This window comes from Carlito syrichta, unplaced genomic scaffold (assembly GCF_000164805.1).
Source record: "Carlito syrichta isolate Samal-C Ts95f unplaced genomic scaffold, Tarsius_syrichta-2.0.1 Scaffold316346, whole genome shotgun sequence".
Taxonomy (NCBI): domain Eukaryota; kingdom Metazoa; phylum Chordata; class Mammalia; order Primates; family Tarsiidae; genus Carlito; species Carlito syrichta.
Window position 1 is genome coordinate 2325422 of NW_007260442.1, and position 13674 is coordinate 2339095.

The 13674-nt window shown below is 37.5% G+C and overlaps 1 protein-coding gene across 3 annotated transcripts in view; it reads left to right on the forward strand.

Annotated features, from left to right (window-relative positions):
* Positions 1-147: 147 nt before the first annotated feature.
* Positions 148-13674, forward strand: part of RNF38 (ring finger protein 38) — a 64093-nt gene continuing 50566 nt past the window's right edge. Inside the window, exons 1-2 of one of the 3 annotated variants that reach the window (XM_021707045.1) lie at positions 148-186; positions 5869-5931. In XM_021707045.1, the coding sequence (XP_021562720.1) occupies positions 178-186; positions 5869-5931 (72 nt within the window). In that variant the 5' untranslated portion in view covers positions 148-177. Of the gene's footprint in view, positions 187-5862; positions 6019-13674 lie in introns of those variants that run through there. The other 2 variants (XM_008074171.2, XM_021707048.1) reach the window with 2 other exon arrangements.

Consider the following 13674-nt stretch of genomic DNA (forward strand, 5'->3'; position numbering starts at 1 on the left):
CGATGGCCTCGCTCCCTCCCTCTCGCCGAGGCGCAGGTCAAATGATGTCACTCAGGAGAACGCGGAACCCGGTGGGAAGGGTTCTCTCGCGTCCTCCGACCTCCGTCCTCCGTGGGCTTCTGGACAGGCTGCGTTTTGTTCTCAGGGAGTGGAAGTTCCTCTTTTAAGGGCTGAAGAATGAGAGAGGTTGGTTTTTGAAATCGGAGTTTTTCAGGTTATTGTGGGCCAAGGAGTAAAGTTTTTGTTTCCGAGTGTATGGCTTGTAAGGGACAGTCCTTTTCTTTGTGTTGCGAAAATGATGTATGCTGTTACTCAGTAAAAGGTGTGCTAGATCTTCTACCATAAATAGAAGCGAATATTTATATGTAATTATTGCTAGCATCATATAAATCCCGGATTTTTTTTAAAGCAGTGGACTCAACAGTATGAAAATTTAGATGTATTCGGCGATCACACACAGAGGTTACCTTAGAATTGCAAGCCTGCCGGATCCTACTTGGTGTTGATTGAGAGTTCTGTTGTTCTTGCAACGTTTTTTAGAAATTCTTTTCAATTGCAAGCAAACCTGTTATCTAGACTTTAAAAAGTCTATTTACACAGGTTTATCGGTACAGTTGGAATAAGTAAAAATTGTTACTTTTTTCGGGGAACACCGTCTAATAGAACTTTTGTAGAAATCATAACAAAACCAAATACGTTTACGTGTCTGATCAGGTGCAGGAAGCTGGGACACACTGGAATAAAAAGATGAAATTTCTAACCGGACTGTTACCTGGAAATTGTACCATTTCAGAGACCCCTTTCTTCATTTTTTGCTGATTTATAAATATACTGATAAATATATATATTTTTGAAAACACACTAATCTTATATCTGCTAAGTTCTGCCACAGAGTGACCATGTATGTGGGCCTCAGACTCGCATCTGTACAATATGAAAGAGTTGGACTTAAATGATCTCTGTGGTCCTTCCATAACTCTGCTGTCTTCTGTGATTCTAGGATTTAGTTTCCGTGCTTGTTAGAATTTGTATTCCCCTCTCGTTTTTATAGCTAAATTGACAAATATTAATCTGGGTAAGTATTAAGAATTCTCCAGGAAAGCAACCTGATTTTTGACAAAGAGTAAACCGGAGGCATAGTCACATAACTAGTCTGTTAGTCACATAATCTAGTCTGTTAGCCTTATGATGTAGAATGTAGCTCTATTGTGTCTCTGCCAACAGCATTGGATGAGGCTTTTAGTTAAATAGTGCTACATCCCTAAGCTATTTGTGCTCATTTCATAGTTCTTCTAGGGCTGTGAGTGGAAAGTATGGGTGAGAAATTCTTACGAGTTACTGTAATTATTAGTACTTGATAAATATGGAAAGATTATTGGTCAAGATTATATATCTCTTCTAGTTTAGTCCATCTTTGTGTATTACCTATAGTTTGATTTAGGCCTCTACCATTTTGTAATTGATCTTGCTGGAAAGGTAGTTCATGATTAGTCTTGGTTGTTGCATAATGTCTGGGTCTGCTTGCTAATTTTCTGGTTTTCCTGTTATAAGCACGTGTATCAGACAACAGTTTTTGCTTCTAGTGTAGTCTGGTTAACTTACAGCTTGCTTTTTCTTTGGAGAGTGAACAGATTGTAAGCACACATTTGGACCATAGAGTTCTTGTCTAGTTCATTCATCAGCAAATGTTAAATAAGTAATATGAGACATAGTTTATCTAGAAGAGATAAAGTGAATACTTGAACTCTATATAGTAAATTAATGAGAGAAATTTGGATTAGACAGATGAAGAGGGGTCATGTACACAGTCTTATAACTTTTCCCAACTGTTACGTATTTTCCATTTAATTCTTTAATTAAAAATTAAATGGGGGAGAGTGTTGCTTTGGACAGGCTGGATTTACACTTGTGAGCCCAAGTGATCCTCCCCCCTCAGCCTCCTGAGTGCTGGGACTACATGAAGCCTGTCTCTTTACAATCTTTTCCTTTTTTTCTGTTTTGATCTCCTTACCTTCTCACCTTTATATGTTATGGGGCCCTATTGTCCTCATTTAGTTCCTGTTAATTGTCTCTCCTGGACCGAATTTCTTTAAGGGAAGGACTGGTTTTTGTTCCTATTTTGTATTCACAGCATCCAGTACATGGCAGATAATTACATTTAAATTGTGATTGTTATTTAACAGAATCATAAAGATCTCAGTCATGCTTCATTTTCTCAACTATTGTGAAACCCACAGTTTCAAATAAGTAATAATATGTGTGTGAATGTATATGTATATGTATATGGCATGTGTATATGAATACAAGAGGTGACCCAAAAAAAGACCAGAATTATTTTTTGGTATGTAGATCCCTGTAGTACTGGCTTCCCCAGCTAGGTAAGTGGTCTAGGAACCCATTGGCATCAGCATACTAGCTAGTGTTGTTGTGAGAGACTGTGTTTGACTTCAGTGAATTTTTTTGGAGATTCTTTCAGTGTGTTTGCTCATTTCATAATGGATGATTTACCTGCCCACATTGCACTGAGTGTTCAGCAGTTTTTGACCAAAAATGGTGCGTCCTCCATGTCCCATCCTCTCTATTCACTCCATCATGCCTGAGTGACTCCCCCCCCATGGAAAATGTCCTTAAAGGGAAACGTTTTGCTGGTAAACCAAAAATGGCAGAAGCACTAAAAGGCATCAAAATTGACAAGTTCAAAAACTTTTGAGCAGTGGAAAGAGCATCTTGATAGATGTATTGCATCAAACGGAGAGTACTTTGAAGATGACTGACGTTTAAGTATATAAGAGTAAATACACAGTTTTTATGAATAAATTCTGGGCTTTTTGGGGTCTCCCTCATTTGTATAACTTTTGTATTGATTTGGACTGGTTGTGGTCTAGATATTTTCCAAATCCGTGTAATTCTTAGCGATTACTAGCCTAAGTAAAATTATTTTTAGACATTCGTCTTTGAGGGGGGAGTGGAAGTATTTATGCAGGCAAATTTGGATTTTGGAAGAAAAGGAAATAAAAATACAAAATTGCGTTACTTATCTTTCCCTAACCTTTTATTTTCACCTTCTCAATACATGTAATGGATATAGGAGTTCCTTAGTTGCATGTGTCTCTCTTCTCCTTTCTTTCTCATCATACTGTGGGACTGTGGACTAGGGAAAGAAAGTAGGGGAACTTCAGGCTATTTTCACAGACCCTGGATCTGCCTTGCTCCCAGAAAGACATGAGTCCAGTTTGTTGTTTGCCTTAACTCAAGAATGGGAGTAATGGTTTGTTTAAAAAAAATGATTGTCCCAGTACTGGGCAGTAAAGAAACTGTGCCGCCACTCCCCACCCCTCAGATGACACCAGTTCTTGAGTGGTTTTCTTCTAATACTGCTTATTAGCTTTTCAGATTTATGTTTTAATTAGAGGAGTAAATTGTGACCGTTGCGTAAAGGTGATAGAATGATTTTATCTCTTTCATTACCTTCTTTCAGTTTTTTTGTGAGTCACTTGTGTATGTGAATTGTTGAAGTGTAGAGAGAAATAACTTAGACATTTTGTCTTGGATCTCAGGGTAATGCATCTCCAAGGGACTCCCCTATCCAGTGTTTGAATCTCAGCTTTCCAGGATCAGGCTCTTGATATGTTTTTGATCAAAAGCATACACAAAGTTGATCAAAGCTTTTTGTATTTATTTGCTTTTTTTTTTTTTTAAGGAACTTCAGAGTTAAAATTTACACACCATATAATACATTTAATTCAATTGGATTTTTGTTGTTGTTAAATTTACAGTTGTGCAGCCATCATCACAATACAATTTTAGAACATTTCCGTCATTCCCAAAAGATTCCTGATCTCATCCAAAAGACCTACCTTTTGCACGACTCCAAGGGACACAGTCACATTCCTGCTTCCAAGATCCTCTTTCATACTCCACAGTAGCTAAATCCTTTCAGTGAAACCGTTCCCAGAATACAAATGCCAAAAAATATTTGTTTTGGACCCAGTGATACAATTCTCTTCAAAGACAAGACACCGTTAAGGTCTAGGTTCATTCTCAGAATGGGAAGAAAAATCCCAACCAGGGAGTACAGTACTCATCAGTGTCTCAGTGATTTATCCTACCTCTGTAGGATGAGATGGACTTATTGGGCAAACACTGGCTTTGCTGAGTGGTGACTTGCAAGTGAGCTAATAAGATCTCTTCCTTGATCAAAGCTTTTAGCCTTTCTTGTTATTAACTTGATTCCTAAGAAACCTGCTACACAAACCAGAAGTCAAGCTGTTACATCATTTGATTACAGTTTGGAAGATTATTCTTTTAATGGTTGAGTGCCTGCTATGTGCCATGCTCTCTTCTAGATGTCAGTCACATGCTGAACATGATACGAAGCTTATGTGTTTTTCAAGGGTATACTCAAATCACTTTATGGTTTAGGCCTTTTGCTGAATAGACACTTACTTGTGAGATTGAGTGAATGAATGAGGCAGTGAAAATTCTAAAAAGACTACGTTAAAGCACTTTTTTGTTGTTGTTTCTGCTGCTTGAGTCAGAGTTTCTCTCTGTCATCCAGGCTGGAGTGCAATGATACAATCATGGCCACTGCAACCTTTACCTTCTGGGCTCAAGTGATCCTTCTGCCTTGACCTTCCAAGTAGCTGAAACTCATGCCCAGCTAAATTTTTTGTTTGTTTGTTTGAATCTGAGTCTCACTTTGTCACCCAGGCTGTAGTGCAGTGGCATGCTTACAACCACCGCAGCCTCAACCTGCAGGGCTCAGGTGATCCTTCCATTTCAGCCTTCCAAGTAGCTGGAACTACAGACATGCATCACAACGCCCAGCTAATTTTTTTTTGATTTATTGTAGAGATGGCATCTTACCAAGTTGCCCAGGCTGGTCTCGGAACCCCTGGGCTCAAGCAGTCCTCTCACCTTGGCCTCCCAAAGTACTGGGATTACAGTCATGAGCCACCACACCTGATCCTTTTTTTTCCTTTAAATTATAGAGATGAGAACTCCCCAGGTGCCCAGGCTGGTCTCCAACCCCTGGACTCAGGCAGTCCTCTCATCGCAGCCTCCCAAATTGTTGGAATTACAGGTGTGAGCCACCGCACCCTGCCAAACGTGTTTCCTAATGTAGCGACAAGGACCACAAGCCTTAACCCCCAAGGAAAATTCACTGTCACAACACAGTGGATCAGGTGATATTCATGATTTTTAAAATGCTGCAGTTTAAGTATATTTATGCACGATTTAAGGATATTAACCCACAGTCATGTCAAGCATTTAAAACATGCAGTCATTTACTTTTGGGCTTATGATCTTGTCCTTTATTCCTTATTAAGGTCTCTAGGTTTGTGTTGAATAGACCTGAGATCTCCACAAACATGTGATCATTATACATTATATGCTGTACAGTCATATATGATAGAGAAAATTAGCCACAAATATTGTCAAATCTCTCATCTTTGCATGAGAATTTAGAAGCTTAACTTAAAATATGGAATTAGAAGAAATATTAATCTTAGTCCAGGCAAACACTTATCTTTCTGTACTTCAGACATATGCTTCTACCTCAGGTTTTCTTAACATGAAGGTCTGCCCTTTAGGATTTCAGAATTAGCACCAACAGAAAATATATCAATAGGTATTTGGGAAACAGGAAGGACTTAATGTTCTTGAGCGATGCTGTTTTTCTCAAAAGTTTTTGTGAGAGATCCATTGCCAGAGGCACCCTTTGCTGTTTTGATGTTGAAAATTAATTTTTAATTTCTTTTCAGTCTCTGCTAACAAAATCATCAAATACCTTAGAAAATCCAGACTATCCTTCACGTTGGTGCGGCTAGCCATGAACTATCCTTTTCTTCTCCCTCTTTTTCCCAGATATCTCCCGGGGCCAATTCAACACCTCTACCTGGCCATCCTAACAAGGTGATTTGTGAAAGGGTGAGACTTCAGAGCCTGTTCCCTCTCCTCCCAAGTGATCAGAACACTACAGTTCAAGAGGATGCTCACTTCAAAGCTTTCTTCCAGGTTCTTATATGTTTACCCTTTCCCTACATAGGGCTGAAAGTCACAGATACATTCCAGGCTGTTTCTAGGAAGGCTTAAAACAAAAATTGCAAATATCTTCTTCTTATTTTCTGTTGTATGTGGGACTAAGTATTCTTCTTAAAGGACTTCTTTAATATATAACTTTTCAGCCAGCTTTTCTGGCGAATGTTTATCTTCTTGATAGCTACTAAGCTACTGCTAATTATTTCACTACTTAATATTCTTGTGTTTTGGTCTTTTGGTCTTAATCACTTGTCCTAATAGGTCAAGTCCTATAGGAAAGTAGAAGGTACTTTAGAATATGCGAAGTTGTTTAGGGAAGGAAAAATGGAAGCACATAATATATTTTTTAAAGCTATCACTAACTTGCTTGGTATCCAGAGTTTGATAGTAATGTATATTTCTGAGAGAAAACATGGTTACTTGCCTTCTGTGACTTTTGATACCTGTGGGTAAAAATGAATTAAAAAATTTAAAGAATGTAAAATGAAAATAAAGAAGTAAGGTATAAATGGATTAAAACTCATTAGGTTCTTAAGATTACTGGGATCTGCCCACATAAATCATTGGCTGTTAAACTTTTAATCATATTCCTAGAGAAGCATGTTTTAATAATGGAAATCAGTACTGCTGTTACCACAAAAATCAAGTTACAGAATTGCTTCTGGATGATACTGTTGTGGGCCAACATGTGTAAACCTGAGGTAGTACAATAGTTGTTGATCATCAAGGCTGGAGCCAATTTGTTTTCTTTTTGTGTGAGTGGCAGATTGGACCTGGAACTAGTTCTGACAGGGAAATGCTCTTGACATACACATTAAGGTGTAGATGTGAAATTTCTGGGGATAGATGTGTAGGTAATGTAGGGAACTTCAGTCTGGTATTCCTTGTTGGAGTTTGTGCCAGGTTCTCTGTTTTGCATATAGTCACTCCTTTGTTTTTAACCCTAACAATAAACTAGTTATGGATGGTTTCTTAGATGTGGAAACAAGTTCAGAAAAGCTCATTGAGATGCCCAGTCACATATTTGATTATTGAAAAGCAAAGGCTCAAAAATAACTTTAGCTATGTATTGTCTAAACATATATACATGAAATGGGCTCAGTAACCTTACTGTTACCAACAGTAAATGGTGTTTTTGACACTTTCTCCATATTCCCTTTGAGTCAGACAATGACCCAACAATGGCTTGTATTCAGAGAGTAGCTGCCAAATGCAGTAGATTTAAATCCATGTTAGGAAAATGAAACAGTAAAGTCAGAACCAATTGCGTTTAATTGTTGGGGAAAGATAAAAGATATTATTAAATATTTGTTTATAGTTCCAATTTAGCTTAAGTTCTACTTTCCTCTAACTTTAGAACAAAGCCCTCAGTGAACTTTGCAGGTAGGCTAGAGGTTTTCTTTGCCCAGTTACTGCTGTCCTACCACTGTTCTGCCTGAAACAAAGCAGGTCCTTCTCACAACTCCTTTGAAATATTGATATCTTCAACGAGTTATAATGCCAAAATTGGGGATAATTTGTTAGTTTCAGTTATGCTTCTCATCCTTAAAAGCCTAGTTACTACATGAAAATCAACACCTACTCAGCCATCTCATAGCCTCATAAAGTTATTCACTTTTTTTTTTTTTAATTCTTTGGTTCCCCCAAGTACCATCTCTCCCAACTCTTTCTGCTTTTCCTTTCTTTTGAAATCATCCATGTTAAACAGATTTACCTACTTCTTCCATTTTTTTCTTTTTTTATATTGATTAATTAATTTATTATAAAGATGTGGGGTACAATTCAGGGTTAGCTCTACAAACACCATTTTTTTCTTAAAGCACCCTCTTTGCTTCCTTATCTTATCTTAGATAAAACTCTAATTTTCTGAGGACATCACTTTCCATGCCAAGCCCTCTCTAGGAATAAAGAAATTATTACTTTTTTCTCCCTATACTAAGTTTGGAGTTGGGTGTGTGGCTGAAAAGTAAGGTGGCCATAGAGTAGAAAGAAAGTGTTTATATTTTCCTGGATTCTTACTCTTGTTTCTGATCACCATTCTTTTTGAACAAAAAGCTCATCCTGTTTTGAAATCTTTTCTGTCTGTCATCTTCATTATTTATTATTTTTGTCACTATCTTTATTAAAAATGTTTGCATTTTGCTTCTGTTTTATTTGCTTGTTTTATACTATATTCCTCCTAGTCAAGATGTCTTTGTTAGTTGTAAAAAATTTTGGTGTTTCTTTAAAATTTTGCATACTTTATTCATTTTAAAAATTAAAATATTTTATATATGCAATTTACAAAGTATAAAGCAGATACTTGTATAATAATAAAATACCATCCAGCTTAAAAAACCAGTTATTACCAATATTTTTGAAGCCCCATATGACCCTCCAAATTATGTCCACTTGCTGTCCCATCCGTACCTGTGTAATGTTACTTATTCTGAACTTAATATAAATGGTATCGTACTTCGTATGCTTTTCTTTTTGAGATTCACCCATATTAATGTGTGTACATATAGTTGATTTATTTTATTGCTTTTAGTTTTCCATTATATGAATAGACTCCAGCTTTATCCCCTTTCTTTTTGACTGGCACTTGGGTATTTGCCAGTTTTTTACTGTTACTACAGCAGTGCTGACATGAATACTCTTGTATGTATTTCCTGGTGCACACTGGGTGTGTATTTTAATGTTTCTGTAAAATGATGACTTTTTGTTATTTATTGCTTGCAGAAAAGGTATAAGTGTAGGTGCATTTGCCTTGCTATAAAAATAAGCCTGTACTTAAAATTAGAATCTTAAGTACTTCTTACAGTATTTTTTTCAACTTTAAAATTAAAGTATAACCTACAATAAAATCAATCCTTTTAGTGTACATGTTTGCGAGTTTTGACAAATGCATACAGACATTGAATCATACCACTGCAATCACTGTTTCATCAACACTCAAAATTCCCTCATGTCTCTTTGCTGTCAGTCCCTAACTTGACGTTTTAAAGTCTGCAGGGTTTTTTTGCTGTCAATGGATTTGATGGTTGTGGTTGAAGATAGTAAGCTTTTATAAAGTAATTAAGTACATTGTGGGAAAATTCAGTTTCATGTCTGGCATAGCCTTTGATTTCAGAGGTGTTTGTGGTATGTTAATGACAGCTATGTGATAACTTATTTTGTGAATTCATTTTGTGCATTTACTAAAATTAGATAATTGCGATTAATTAATTAGATAATTGCGATTTTGAAAATCTGTATATATTGCGAAATATACTAGGTTTATAAAAGAGAAGACTATTGTTAAAATATCTGTACTATAGCAAATTAATAGACTTAATAAAATTTCCATTCAAAATACTAGCAGAATTTTGCTTTTGGAACTTTGCAGGGTTATCTTTAAATTCATAAGGAAGATTACTGGAGAAAAGACAGGGAAAAACCCTTTCAGAAAATTGTTGTAAGGGGAGAATGTGCCATAACAGATAGCAAATGATATTAGAAATAACTCTTTGTCAATGACCTCCATGTTGGTACATCTAGTAGGTGTTTTCCAGGCCTCATTAGATGATTTTTCAGTTGTATTCTTGAAAACCCCTCCCACTGGCTTCTATCACACTCCATCCTCTTCTCCTCATCAACTACCCAGCATTAAATGTTGGAGTTCAGTATACTCAGGATTCAGTATTGGACCTTCTTTTTACTACATAAACTTTTGGGGGGCAATTTTATGTATGCCTGCAGTCTCATTAACCTGCAGTCTATCCATATACCAGAAACTCTGGAATTTATTCCTACCCCTTTAAACTTCAACTGTCTATTAAACACCTTACGTGGGTAATCTCAGAATCTCTTAATTTCAGGTTGTTTTTAGTATCTTTTCTATTTTAAGTGATTTCATGTTTATACTTGAGATTTTTTATTTTACCATTTACCTACATTTACAGCTTTAAAGTTATTATAGATACAGACATATGATGAATCAAATACTTTGGTGGAAGTAAATACAGTGGTTGAAAACAGTGCAACTGTAGCATCAAGTTAAGTTAGTTTTTGTGAACCCATGCTGTTTTATGTAATTAAAAATTGAGGAAATCTAGGACATAACATTAGTAATCTGTTGTTCAAATACTAACCATGCAGGCCTCCCTAGAGTTAGCTAGGAAGCTACTTTATAGCTCATGTGTTTTGATGGACAATTATATTAGCACAGTATTGGATCCTATACATTATGATGTGATTTCAATACATTATACCACTGGAGTTCCTTTCTAAGCACTAATTGCACATAAAACTTATTTTCTATGGACTCTCAAGAAATAATACAAACTTGGATCATACTAAAAAACAAAATTCTTATTTTGTTTCTGGATACTCTTGGTAACTTTTGAAAATACAACATTCAAAGCCTCTTTCGTCTCCTATATCTACAAGTAAAATAACATTCCAGGAGGATGTCTGGTTGAGAGATTGGATTTTAATGTGAGACTAGGAGTGGTACATCAAAAAAAAGCCATGTGAAATAAGACTGTATATTGTGTAGTTCAAGGGTAGTATTTCACTGATATGTCTTAAATTTCAGCTTCACTAATAGAAACACATTTTATGTACACCTGATAACATAGCTTAAAAGTGAAGACTCCAGCTTGTGGAGTTTTTTACTGTTGTTGTTGTTTTTGAGTTGTCCAGGTTAAAGTGCAATGGCATGCTTACGGCTACCACAGCCTTCACTTATTGGGCTCAGGCAATCCTTCTGCCTCAGCCTTCCAAGTAGCTGGTGGGACTAAAGGTGTGTGCCACCACACCCAGCTAATTTTTTTGATTTATTGTAGAGATGAGGTCTCGCCAAGTTACCCAGGCTGGTCTTGAACCCTTCTACTCCAGCAATCCTCTCACTCAAAGTGTTGGGATTACAGGCGTGAGCCACTGCACCTAGCGCTTGTGGAGAATTAAATGAGGTACTGGTGTAGAGGTAATTTTGTAAAATATGTGTTTCAAACATAAAATTACTAATTTTCTGCTTACCCCTTGCTTATAGCCCTCTGTTGCAAAACAAAAAAGAGTCTTGTCTCAGTTATTGTTTAATAACAAGTTACTTATATAGAATGTGTTGGTTTCCTAAGTGTTTTCAAATTTATTTACAATGGATGAAATTCATTGAGAGTTTGCGGCTCTTTTTGAGCCATTTGCATTAAATGTTTTTTCGTAATTGTGGAAGGAGAAACTATGTTTTGTTAAAGACAGGTAAGGCAAGCAGGAAAAGTCTGGGAGTTTAAAGGAGAATTGAGAATTCTTATGCTGCGCTTCTTTGTAAGTCTAAGGTGACTAGTCTTTCTAAGTGATGTTTGAAAGGGGCACCAGGTTGTTGGGGGATTTTGTCCACTACACTGGTTGCTTCGCTGCTTTAGGAAGGAAGTCCTCAGGGCTCACTGATGGTTGCTGGGGGAAGCATATTTTGGCTAGGCTTGGTGGCTCAGCCTGTAACGCCAGCACTTTGGGAGGCTGGGGTGAGTGGATTGCCTGAGCCCACAGGTTCAAGACCAGTCCGGGCAACTTGGCGAGACCTCGACTCTACAGTGAATCAAAAATTAGCTGGGCGTGGTAGCATGTGCCTGTAGTTCTGGCTGCTTGGAAGGCTGAGACGGAAGGATTGCCAGAACCCAGTAGGTGGACACTGGGGTAACCATGAGTGTGCCACTGCCCTCCAGCCTGGGCGACAGAGTGACACTCCAACTCAGGGGGAAAGAAAAGCATATTTTAATCACTGGTTAGTAGAACTTGGAACCTGTTTCTGTTTGGGGGAAAGTTTTTCTGGCACAGCATTTCCTATCATCTTCAAGACTTCCTGGTATATATACCTGAGATACATATTATATATAAAATTGTTTTTCTTTAGTATTCAGTGACTTCTGACGTGCTTATCTGAAATACTGGAATATATTCTTATGCCTGTCTCCAGGATCGATTTTACTTTTTTTTTTTTGAGTCATTATATCTGATAAAATGAATCTAGGAATACACTTCTATTATTGTCAAACCAGGCTAGAGTGCAGTGGCGTGCCCACAGCCACCACAACCTCAACCCTCTGGGCTCAGGCTGTCCTTCTGCCTCAGCCTTCCAAGGAGCTAAAATCACAGGCCTGTGCCTCCACACCCAGCTAATTTTTTAATTTTATTGTAGAGATGAGGTCTCGCCAAGTGGCCCAGGCTGATCTTGAACCCCTGGACTCAGGCAATCCTCTTGCCTCTGCCTCTCAAAGTGCTGGGATTATAGGCATGAGCCACCGTGCCCGGCTGATTGATTTCATTTCTGTTGATGATTTTTTAGTTATAAAAATGGTTTGACGTGGCCGGGTGCAGTGGCTCAAGCCAATACTTGGGGATGCCAAGGCAAGAGGATTACCTGAACCTGCGGGTTCAAGACCAGCCTGGGCAATATGGTGAGACCTCGTCTCTACAATAAATCAAAAATTAGCCAGATGTGGTAGCAGGTGCCTGTACCGGCTACTTGGAAGGTTGAAGTGGAAGGATTCCTGGAGCCCGGCAGGTCGATACTTGGGGTGGCCGTGAGCGTGCCACTGCACTCCAGCCTGGGTGACAGAGTGGGACTCCAATTCAAAGAAAAAAAAAAGATTTGATATTAATAGAAGTGTATTCCTAGATTCATTTTATCAGATTTAATGCTAAGTGTAAAACCTAGTTTCTTTCTTTCCTACTCTTATTTCACTCTTGTTCCCTAAATCTGTACCAGTGTTCTGTACTGTAATAACTATACAGTATTCTGTACCAGTAGAGATAGTACTTGTATCTGGTTTGAATCTACATCTTACGGATTTAAGTTGTCAATATCTGGTACTTTGAAAAGTCAGCTTACTGGCACAGAATCAACAAAGAGAGGAGGGAACTTCTCCCCCTGAGAATTCAAAATGTAAATTTTTCTTTTATGGTAATTTATCTTTAGGAACTTTTTCCTAAGAGAGATCCTTACCTCTTAGTTGAGTGGTTCTCACAGTATAGTCCAGTACCAACAGCATAAAGTATAACCTGGGATAATAGTAGAGATGCCAATTCTTGGACCCCAGTCTAGACTTTCTGAATTAGATACTGGGGAATGGGGCTAGCAATCTGGTGTTTCTGAAACTTGCAAAAGTTGGAGACCAGTGACATATGCAGTGGAGGTATCCTTCCAGATTCAGCTTTGCATTTACTTCTGTCAAGAGTCCTATGATAGTTCTCGACAAGGTTTTACATTAGTTGTAAAGCTCAGAGGTTCACAGACAGTACGGGTAGTGAAAATTTGAACCCCAAACCTGGGGGAGTAAACCTGGGTTTGAATTTTCAGGGTAGAAAACCCTCCTCCACTCAAACTCCAGACAAAGCAGACATATTTCCTTGTTGACTCCCTTTGACTTTTTCTAGCCTTCCTTTTTATTTAAGTTATTTTTAGATCGTTATATTATGATTTTTACATTTGGCCCATTATTTTGTCACAACAGAAGACTTTTTAGAGTTATTTTATCAATGATTATACAATACATTCTGTTCTATAACTGATTGTTCATGCCTTGTCATAGGTTTATTTTAATTGTTGAAACCTAGTAAACATTTTACATCATGTTAGGGATGTTCATATATTATTTGTTGCAGAATCAAGAG